Genomic DNA, 11014 nt, shown 5'->3' on the forward strand with positions numbered 1-11014 from the left:
AAAGATATTTTTTTGGCATTGTTATGCTTAATTGATAGTGTAGAGACAGAGTTGAAATGGGGCAGAGAGGGGAGTGACATGCAGAGAACGACCGCGGGCTGGAATCGAACCCGGGTCCGCTGCTGGCCAAGGCCCATGGGGGGGGACGCCCAACCAACTAAGGGCGCCCCCTTGAATTTTCTAATGAATTTTAGGAATGACAAGTGGAGTCAATTTAAGGCTTGAATTTCCCTTTACGGCATCTTTAATGGGCAGAATGGAGGTTTTGGATCCTCCACTTGCAACCTGGTGTCCAGCACTCATATCAAAGAGTGTCTGCCCTGCTAATGTGTCCTTGAATAATTTGTCTGCGATGGAGAAGGCAAACAAAGAGAGAATGTCTTTGCAGGTATCAGTAAAGCATCAGATTAAATGCTGGCAAAAACATTCAAGAATGCACATAGGAACCAGTAAAATAACTGCATCAAAAACAACCAACATCTATACAGGTTGAGAACAGTTAATGAGATAACATAAATCATGAGAGACTTCTTCAGAAGTCAGGTGTGCATCTCTTCAACAAAACTAAATTAAATATACATAATCAGACATGAGTGAGGGCTTTTGCTCAATGTCAGAACCATAGATATACACATATCTATATAGTGAGATACTATACAAGTTCAAGTATTATCTGTGTTATTTTAGAGCTGTGCAGGCATAGGACAAATGAGCATGCCAACAAAAATCAAGTGTCCTCATAGACAGTTCACAGCCACAACTAACCTCAAGGCTGTGATGCTCTTCCCAATGCAAATTCAAATAGAGAGCACAACCTCCTGCTTAAATAATGATATGGTTGAAGATCCATTCACAAAGTGCTCCCTCTATTCTGCAGGTACCGAGTCAGGACCCTCGTCCTGTAGGACAGCTGTCTCTAGCACATCGGAGGTGGGAGTGTCAGGTGGCTCTTGTGATAGGTCTTCAGAGCATCTGCTCACGGTAGGAGAGATCACATCTGGACTTGTGTCACAGGACTCTGTGCTCTGCTCCGAGGTGGCTGTAATTGTTGTGGCAACACGGGGGGGAACTGTGTCAAAGTCATCATCGTCGTCCTCCAGGATCGGTGACTCGTGGATGTCTGAGAGAAAAATTGACTTTTTTAAGACATTTTTATTTTGGGTTGACTTTAAGTTGACTGGTTGTATAATGATAAGTGGAGAAAAAAAGTAAACTCACTACTGAAAGCTTCTGGGTACTGCTTTGCAATCTTCCCTTTAAGTGTCCTGGAGAAGCAGAGGAGTTTCATTAGGTGTGTGTGTGTGTGTGTGTGTGTGTGTGTGTGTGTGTGTGTGTGTGTGTGTGTGTGTGTGTGTGTGTGTGTGTGTGTGTGTGTGTGTGTGTGTGTGTGTGTGTGTGTGTGTGTGTGTGTGTGTGTGTGTGTGTGTGTGTGTGTGTGTGCGTGCGTGCGTGCGTGTGTGTGTGTGTGTGTGTTTCAATAGTGGGAATCAGTGACTTACCGGATCCTTCTGAAAACACTGTCCAGATCTTTCTTCATTTCCACAAGAGTGCGGGTGTGAAGAAGGAACCGATCATTCATTTGCTGCAGCCGCACGTTCGACAGCCCGTTGAAGTTGATCAGCATTTCGTTGGTTTTCTCAAAGCGGTCAAGCCTGTGTTCGTATTGAAGCAAAGCAACAATTATATTCTGATGCCAGTTAACAAAGAAGGTGAAATTTATGTGCAAGTGAGCTAAACTAAACCAAGTATAATATTTGACAGAGTGAAGTAGCAGAGAAGCCACACATCCAAGTCGCAAAGACCAATCCATGTAGCACTCACATGTGTCTCTGAGCTTGGATGATGGCGTTGACATCCTCTGAGTTGACCATGCTCAGCATCCTGTTACAGAACACCCCAGATGCTGTGGGCTCCACCATGATGAAGATCAAGACGGAAGAAAGCTGCAAACACAGCCCGGTATTTAGACATTTACTCTTGCGAATAGTTTTTAATATTATTTCTCAGTAGCCTAACCTATTAAAACCATGATCCAATAAGGAAAGCTTAAACATATAGCCTAACTAATGGACACATGCAGTTACTGAAGACAGCGGATTAGATTCAACACATAAATAGTTATTCCCTTCCCCAGCTGTTTTTCGTTTCACTGTGTTATTTCGATCGCAGCGTGTGTAGCCTATTCACTTTCTAACAGCTGAGCACAGCATCCTTGTTAGCACGCGAGCTAAACTGACGAGCGAGGCAACATGAACTCACATTATTAACCTCGGATCCCACAGCGGCTTTTTAGGTCGACCTTTGTCCGTTTGAATAACAGATTTCAAACGAAATATGCAGTATAAAGGTGTCTGCCTCTGACAACCATGGACCTATAAAGAAAGCTGACAACTGGCTTTAAAACATAAACAAAGCTTTTCTGTGTTATGTTTTTTTTTACTTCCTGTCATGGGACCCCCGCTTCCGGTACTTTTTACATGTGATTTATTTTTATTTATTTATAACAGCGCAGATTACAAATGTAGGCTACATTACTAACAAATATATTTTGTCCATGTGATTGATTTTTAGATGCAGAATTATATAATAAAATTTGAAACAAAACTGTTGGACATTTCAAATCTAGCCTACATAAATATTTATCAGGCAAGGATTTTTTCCAACTTGGAAACCAAGTTCATACGACTAGACTGTGAAAGAAATATGAACACATGGGACCTATCATTTCACAAAACATTGTGCTGGCATGTAACCCAAAATAATATTTTTTTTAAATAAATGTAGGCTTTAACCCCTAAAAAGGTTTTAGGAATTTGTCAATTTTGATTTATAAATAGGGACCATCCTGACCCCTTATAAGCCCAGAGAAAGCATTAAAATAATATTTGTTTTCCTCTAGTACAGTAGTAAGGGATGTTAAGGTATGTGTTTTTACAGAATGGACAAACAGGGGTTTGGCTGTATTTCCACTGTGCTGCAAAGACACACTAAATACAATTGCTTGACATGTATAGATTCCCCAGTGCATTTTTTTTTAATAGAATCCATTTTATATCATTATTATTAGTTTTAATCTTATGGCAATTCATATTCTACAATCTCATTTCTGTAAAATTTGAAAAGCTTCAATAGATCCAATACTGAAACCTTTAGGATATTAATTAAGTCAGACTAAAACCAGGAAATACTCAAATCAATGTCAGGCAGACCGATTGTATGGAAGCCTTACAGACAAGACATAAATGAGAAGTATGTTGTCCCTGAAAAGGTATACATTTTATTTTACCGTTACCCTTATTTACATGATATGTGCCAACAGCATTTAAGTTCTTACCAATTAATTAATTATTTCCACAATTCAATAAAACTCACAAAATTACTTTTATTAGGGGACAAGTAAAAAAAGTACATGATGTATAAAAAATACAAAACCGCTTTGTCTAACTTATAAGCCAAGTAAATACATAGCAACAATACATGCAAGTCTAGAGTTAGGTATCATACTATTCTGTAACACTGTTAAGCTACAGGTTAAAAGGGAAAAAGTACAGTTTGGTTGCGATCTATCATTCGTTTTAGTCTACAGGATACAGAAAGTGATGGTACAGAATAAGTTAGGTTGCACGCAACTCAACGGATGAGTAAATAAATACTTAACATTTCACAAATATTGACAGCCAGTAATTCGATGCAATGTGAAACAAAGCCTACGTGAGAATTACATTCGATTTCTGATCTACAAAACCATACTACATATCGGCTAAAGATGAAAAGGATTCATAGCATTACACTTCTAAGCGGAGATGCAGTGATACAAATAAATATGAAATAAATAAATAATGAAACCCATATAAGAGCCATATGGCTCACCCAGCCCATTATGTACATAACACACCCTCAGCTCCCATTACAACATTACACGTATGAAATTTCATATTAGTGTTCATTTGAGAATACCATAAACATACATACAAATGACCTTGGACAAGCACAAGCGTCCATAGAAAACCTGCATTGATTTGACATTGGGTGAATTTTAATGTGCTTTGGCTTATTTTGATAAATAAAGTAATATTAGGCTATATATCACAACACGTGGTATATTAGAGGCAATGGCATAGAATTTCAGCTTGTATAACTTTTTTTTTCTCCATATACTGACCCAAGAATGATGGATATCACTGATATTGATATTGCTGAATAATGGGAAATAGACCGATTGTTGGTTTTGCTGTTGTATTGTGTTGTATTATTATGCAAAGACACTTCTATTTTTCTTTTTCTACATATAAAAATAAGTTAAAACTTCAGAGAAATGGATCCCAAAAAATGTAAAATAAAATAAAAAAGAAAGCTTTACAGTTTATATAAGGCCATGCAATTTTAGTAGACTCATGCATCAGATCATTAGGTCTTTTGGATGAGTGGGCTTGCCATTCATGCAAATGCACTATGTGTTTCTGAGGCCACAATAAATATAGCTACTGTCCCTTTTTGTTCCTTAATACCAATCCAGAATTAACACTAGCACTATCTGAAACACAAAATTAAGGCTGGTGTATTTGCTGTTGAAGCTGTGAATAGGCCTTATTTGGGACCCACATATACGTATTAGCACACAGACAAACTAATCCAGTCTACAAAACACAAACTCTTTGAGAAGAGTGGTTGTCAATGTGAAAAGACACAAACACAAAGGGCTACTGTACATGTCTGTGCTGTGTCAATGTAAAGTGTCATTCATTCCAAAACGAGATATCCACCATTTCAAACAAAAGAAAGCAAAACTATTCTCATTATACTGGTCATCTTAACATATATCATTATAAAACATCCACTTTGATAATGATTTAGCTTAATGTTGGAAATGTTGAGTATGGATTTCAAGTAGCAACTTTTTCTGAGTGAGTGGATCTATTGCGTTTTGGAATAAACTCTTCTAAATGTACCAGCAGACTAGAGCTCCAGCATTTCATCTAAAGTAGATCAATAACAACACGGATGATCGTCCATCGTTGGGATGGTAAAAATATTAAATACAAAACAAGAGACAAAGTGGAAAAAACATACCGTCCATAAGTTACCATATAAACATAATAAACATTGTTATGGAGAAGACCAAAGGATTTTCAGCTGCTTTGTGATCGAAGGCAAATCTGAGGAAACTTCTCTCTCTGGCTCAAGCTCCGAACTAGCCCGGAACCGGCTCCGATTTTGCTGCAGTGTGAAAGGCCTATCTGTGAGCTCGAGGACAAAAACAGCCCCCCAAGATTTCTTCAAAGATGTGTGCAAAGGTGAGGGGCAGATGGTTGGGGGTGGTTGACTTTACCACACCTCCTCCACCAGCACCCCATTCATGGTTGGAGGTGTTGTCATAGTAACACATAGCTGAGCATGCTCTGCATCTTCCTCACACAGTGGCGTCTCCTTCACTTCCTCATCTACCAGGGATTTCTCCCCGCTGACGTCCACTTCCACCTGGCCCTCCTCTGCCTCCACCTCTTCCTCCTCCTCTTCTTCCTCCTCCTCTTGTTGCGCCTCCCCTTGTTGTTGTTGCCGTTGTTTCTTGCGGCAGCATGGCTTAAACAAATGGGGGTCAATGAGCACCTCCCCAAAGCGCCCCTTGTAAATTATTCCACAGCACACCTTTTGCCTGGAAAAACACATGAAACAACGTATGAAGCAAGATCAAAACAATTAGGGGCACACTTGTGTTGTACATGCTCTAACTGCAACAGATATCTAAGGCTGTGTGTGGATTTTGTCTTAATCACACTTGATGAACCAGCTTGTAATAAGATGAAGTCATGCCAAAAATAGATCTTTAACTCCTGCAAACTTCAGAACTCTGGCAGCTCTAATGAGCATTAAAAAAGTCACTGATCTTTGTCAGGCATTAAAAGATCAAGAAATTCTATTATTTGATTAATTAATCACTTGATCTCACAAAAGTGGATTTGATGTTGTCTGTGATAGATTATTTCTCAAGCAAGTCTCTACAAGCTTTTGACGGAAGGAAATAGTTTTTTTATAAACAATCATCTGTCTGGAAGAAGTAGTCTAATGTAAATGTAATTTTAAGTTAACTTCAAAAACATGCAAAAAAAAAAAGAAAAAAAAACAATAAAAAAGGCTCTTCGATCTTTAAATGAATGATGTTGTATAGGCGGGGTAAAAAAAATTGTAAGGTATCGTTCTAAAAAAGAGCTCCGCTGTCTCACTAACCTCTTCCAGTAAGTGAGGTCCAGAAATGAGAAAACCGGAGAGCGGCTGGATCCAGGGCTGAGCTCGGTGTCTGAGCAGTCGTCTGACAGGTTGCTGTAGCTAGGAGACTGAGCTGGAGATGCACTGGAGGTGGTGCTGTGAGCGTCTGAGTCTGATAAAGTGAAGCATAACAATTTGAAGGGATGATATAGGTGTGAAATAGGCTATGTTGAACGTATGAGAAAAAAAATCAATATACAGTTTAATACAGTATTCAGTGAGTGCCAGTCAACATGTATCACTGTTACTAAAAGCCCTAAACTCAGAACTCACTATTTATTTTGAGCAGCCTGCTGATCTGGCTGGGCCGCGCTTTCTTGGAGATGGACTTTATCTTCTTTGGCCTTGAGGTTAACTTTAGACTGGGACCTCCTCTGGCATCAACAACCTGCATGAGGAAAGGAGAAATTACCTTTTGCTGATAAAGGTTAAGTAATAACTCCAGCATAATACCACTGATTCAAACTCACATGGTTCCAGTTCTTCTTGGTTCCCACAGGTAGCTTTTTCCATCTTTTGACCAGGAGCACACATGCATTACAGATTTCTCCAGATCGGGTCTCACTCAGCCTGCACGACAATTACAATTTGTTAGAAAAATATGTCTCAAGAAGCAGGTGTGTTATAGATAGGCATTAAGGTAGATCTCTCAACCAAACGTGCTCAGCTTTGTCTCTCTTACCCAAAACAGCTCTTGAAGTCTTTTTCATACCGCTTGCTGTCCGTGAACCGAGAGCTGGACGACTTTGCTCGGCAGATGCAGCAGCCATCCAAACTCCTGTACATTTTTGGCTTGTGGAAGCCGAACATCTGCGTGCAATTTAAAAAAAAAATCAAATGTGAACATTTCAGGCTCTCATCTGTGTACACTGTGTCAGCCAGTGCTTCACTGTAGCCGCTCATTTGTTGTTGAAGCAAATGTGACTTCATAAAATAAATTTGGGACTTTGACACGTTCAAGGAGCAGTAAAAAAATTCAGGGAAAGTGATTTTGTTTGAGTATCTCTCCGCTTTGACCCACATGGTTGAGGGGAAGTAGGTCAACACTCAGACAGCGTGTCAGACAGATCATGTCGACACGCTATGCGCTCAGAGATGCACGGTTCATTTTGGAAATTCAAAATATGAGCACGCATGCACAGCCCTGCAGAAGATGCGTTATTTGTTATAGGCTAGTTAAAACATTAAACGACAACATTTGAGGATGTGTCGCTGGAGAGGTGAAATAATATAGCCTAAATGTGTAATAGCCTATGTAAATCAATCGAAGTGCATTAAACGCGGCGATTATGCAGACGAATTATAATTTGTGTTGCTAGGCAAAATGTAATCTCAACAGCACATGTGGACCTGAACTGCGGCAAAACTGCGAGCCGCGCCCCCCAGACTGATTTTTAATTCGTCCTATTGCCATCAGTCCTTGGGGTCTCATGACAGTGCGATGCCACTGTCAGGCAAACAGAGCAGGGAACGAGAAAAGCCTCTCACTCTGCTGCTCATATCAGATACCAAATCAGGTATCTAGCACTGTGTGTGTGTGTGTGTGTGTGTGTGTGTGTGTGTGTGTGTGTGTGTGTGTGTGTGTGTGTGTGTGTGTGTGTGTGTGTGTGTGTGTGTGTGTGTGTGTGTGCGCGTGTGTGTGTGTGTAAAAGTCTGTAAAATAATAAAAGACCAATGTACCAACAATGTAGGCCTATCGTAGTGTTGCTAAAACATATTTAAGCCACTCAAGTTCTTAGACAAATCAAATATATTTTACAGGAGAAGAAAGTTTAGATATCACAAATCATTAACAGAGTTATAGATCAAATGTGTAGAGAAAAATCGAAACTAGACAGATCAGGCTATAGGCTATTAAAAAAAATAAAGCAATCGATTAATTCGATTTAAATCTGTGATTGTAGCCTATAGGCCTATGTTATAGGCTACAACAATATATTATTGTAACAGCTACGTGCATACATAGGCTATTCTATAGGCTTACACGACTGACAAAACATTGAGCCTCGAGTGCCTCATCTGTAGGCTACACCGCGCAGACGATCTCTGCAGCAGAATACAGTCCGTGACGCAACTCAACATGGCAACACGCTTCAAAGGCGGAGGCAGTGTGGAGAAGGGGGTGTGATGCGATGTTCCGGAAAAACTGTAATATTCAAAAGAAAACTGTAAAAATACTCCTGAACGCAGTCAGCACTTGCATGAATAAAGTCGCCTCTTTATGAAAAGAAAAATGGCTCCGAGAAATTAACTTGTTTTCATCGAGAGAAAAGTGCAAGTCGCCGATTTCACCGCCCACTCCAGCGAGGAAGCATGGCATGCCACACGACCTGCTTCATGCGCACCCATTTTATGATGACCGTCCTCTTCTGTTTGACGCACCACCGCTTTTCCTACCCCACGATACCTCTATGCAGTGAAACAAACACAAACAGGTTTCGAAAGCAAAATGTGTTTTTTACAGTTTGACGGCAAGGCCGTCCACAGATAATCGTGTAATTTGAGCTTTACTCTTTGTTATTCCGCCAGCCGCGTCACCGCAACAGTCCTCCTCCAACTACATGTGCATAAGTTTAATGCGACGGCTTATTGAAAGTCGGTGTTTGGACTGTTTTCTCTAACAAAAGCCTTTACCCAGGTTGTGCTTTATTGAGAGTAAATTCAGTTTGTGTTTTGCGGTTGCCTAGCTGTTTTTGTTGACAACAGCGACCGCGTGCTGAGACGCCTCTCTACTCCGGGTGGGCGTGAGAGATTCAACTTGGTTTATTTAAGCAGGAGTAAACGTGTAGTAGACTGCACGCGCACCACCGCAACAATGTAGCCGATAATGCTGTTTTATACAAGCATCTTTCTGACATGGCTACTTTAGTTTGCCTGCTTTTCGGGAGCGATGAAAGCAGTGCTCCCCTCCAACAGCCTAATATACCGAAACAAACAATAATAACAACAGCCGTGCTTTGCTCATCATGCGGGCATTATAAACCTAATCTGACACTATTAAAACACCCCTCCGCGTCTATCTCGCCTTCTTTCCACTTTGGGCGGCTACTTTCACTGTTAACACAGACACCACTACACAAAGTGGTCCACCGAGGCGGTCTCCCAACGGGCCTAAAAAAGAACAATTGTTCTGAGACAACTCGAAGCTTGTTTTGAATTACACACGCGAAAAGCACAGAGCTAGACTTTTACCCCCATCGAAGCTTCAAAGGCCCGACAAAACAAACACAAGCCGGCTGCATTCATTACCTTGTTGCAAGTTGCGTGAAGCTGATACAAAGTAATAGTCCTGTTAGCGCGTCGTTGCGGTGTGACTATTATGAAAATCAACCCGCATCTGTAACCTCGCTCCCTTGTTGATGTCTGTGCTGGTGGACGGGACTGGATAGTTGTGGACACAGTGCGCATGCGTCGTGTCCACACCTCCATTTCAGAGTAGGGTAGAAGCAAAGGTTGCGTTCCGAATCGCATACTTTATACTATATAGTATGTAGAAAGAAGATTTAGGATGTCCCGATTCTTGTGGCCAGATTTAGGATGGTTAGAAGTACCCGGATGTACTACTTCATGCGGCCAAGATTGTTAGTGTTGAAAAGTGCATCCTATTTGGGCAATTCTGCACAATCCAGTGCGCACGTGAAGTGACGTCACATCGACGAAGCCTCCATATGAAAACAAACGGGGATGCGACGGATATAAAAGCAAGAGGCAAGATCAAGGCGCAATGTTATGATGAAATAAGAGAGTAAAGTATGTCCCAATAGTATGCCTACTGCATCCTAACTAGATTCTTTTTATCGTCGGATGTAGTATGTAGAATAGAAAAAAGAAAGAGTATGCGATTCGGAACGCAACCATAGAGGCAGAAGCAGGCATCAGGCTTTTTTTTTTCTTTTTCTTCAATCAAACCATTTACATAAACGACGTATGACGTGTGCGTGCGTCTGCATTCTTCTGGCCTTATATGGATGGGAACATTGCGCGGGAAGAGGGGGCTCGGTCCTGGTTGCCATGGCACATTGGAGAGTGTAAGCAAAGGGGGCGGGGCCAGTGGCTTTACTACTGAACGCCAGATGGCTCGTCTGGAGGCCTACGGTGTTTGGGGGCTCGGCGTCTAGCAGGGAGATGCGCTTTGTTGGTTTCAATTGCGTGACAACTGAACCAGATTAGTGGTAGGCTATATAAAAGGTGGCCTCCATCCAATGGTCAAGTAAGGGTGAACATCCCCTTTTTTCGGTAGCCAATCGTCCTGCTATGCTATCACATAAAACTGCATCAGATGGTTAGCAGAAGTCTATAGCCTACGAGATGCTGTTATGTCAGTAATAGCCTAGCAGTTGTGAAAACTTAATGCAAAAAAGGAAGGGTGGCCTGCGTTTCTACATAGCTATTAAGGACCCTTATAAATTGTTGGTCAAAATAAATAGAAGTAGCAATCCAATAGGCTACATGTTATTTAATTGACTTCATAAGCACTAAAGTAGGTCATAAAAAAGGGAGGGGGGGGGGGGTGCTCATTGCCAGCTTTACAAACTTCACTCTTTATTGAATTGCCTTACACTACACAAACAATCTCCCCTTGCATGAGGCTGTTCTCATAAGGTTTCATGACCAACACTGTCCTCAAACACTAAAGCAGTAGGTCAAATTTGCATTTGGCAAACTATAAAAATCCAATTATTTGTAAACATTAGATTCAATGAGTGTAGGCGGCCTACATGCAACTGAAAATTGTTTCAATCTGCAATAA

At 40.9% G+C, this 11014-nt stretch overlaps 2 protein-coding genes across 2 annotated transcripts; both read right to left on the reverse strand.

Moving 5' to 3' along the window:
- Positions 1–345: 345 nt before the first annotated feature.
- Positions 346–2418, reverse strand: kxd1 (KxDL motif containing 1). The gene is made up of 5 exons (XM_080028061.1): positions 2260–2418; positions 1822–1943; positions 1500–1652; positions 1219–1265; positions 346–1120 (listed from the first exon to the last, which is right to left on the reverse strand). The coding sequence occupies exons 2-5, from the start codon at positions 1917–1919 to the stop codon at positions 867–869; spliced, it is 552 nt and encodes a 183-aa protein (XP_079884187.1). The 5' UTR covers positions 1920–1943; positions 2260–2418; the 3' UTR covers positions 346–866.
- Positions 2419–3368: 950 nt separating this feature from the next.
- On the reverse strand, positions 3369–9637 carry sinhcaf (SIN3-HDAC complex associated factor). The gene is made up of 6 exons (XM_080028317.1): positions 9514–9637; positions 6947–7074; positions 6735–6834; positions 6538–6652; positions 6226–6376; positions 3369–5653 (listed from the first exon to the last, which is right to left on the reverse strand). Exons 2-6 carry the CDS (start codon positions 7072–7074, stop codon positions 5326–5328), a joined length of 822 nt encoding a protein of 273 aa, XP_079884443.1. The 5' UTR covers positions 9514–9637; the 3' UTR covers positions 3369–5325.
- Positions 9638–11014: the final 1377 nt, after the last annotated feature.

Source organism: Ammodytes marinus (assembly GCF_949987685.1).
Source record: "Ammodytes marinus genome assembly, chromosome: 5".
Taxonomy (NCBI): domain Eukaryota; kingdom Metazoa; phylum Chordata; class Actinopteri; order Uranoscopiformes; family Ammodytidae; genus Ammodytes; species Ammodytes marinus.

What these genes read in the sequence shown, in the direction of transcription:
- kxd1 (XM_080028061.1), bottom strand. Translation starts at nt 1,919, where the DNA reads ATGGTGGAGCCCACAGCATCTGGGGTGTTCTGTAACAGGATGCTGAGC. An exon ending in ATCCAAGCTCAGAGACACAT is followed by an intron (nt 1,653 to 1,821) that starts GTGAGTGCTACA and finishes ATACGAACACAG; the next exon opens with GCTTGACCGCTTTGAGAAAA. An exon ending in AGTGTTTTCAGAAGGATCCG is followed by an intron (nt 1,266 to 1,499) that starts GTAAGTCACTGA and finishes CTGCTTCTCCAG; the next exon opens with GACACTTAAAGGGAAGATTG.
- sinhcaf (XM_080028317.1), bottom strand. Translation starts at nt 7,074, where the DNA reads ATGTTCGGCTTCCACAAGCCAAAAATGTACAGGAGTTTGGATGGCTGC. An exon ending in GACTTCAAGAGCTGTTTTGG is followed by an intron (nt 6,835 to 6,946) that starts GTAAGAGAGACA and finishes ATTGTCGTGCAG; the next exon opens with GCTGAGTGAGACCCGATCTG. An exon ending in GACCTCACTTACTGGAAGAG is followed by an intron (nt 5,654 to 6,225) that starts GTTAGTGAGACA and finishes GTGTTTTTCCAG; the next exon opens with GCAAAAGGTGTGCTGTGGAA.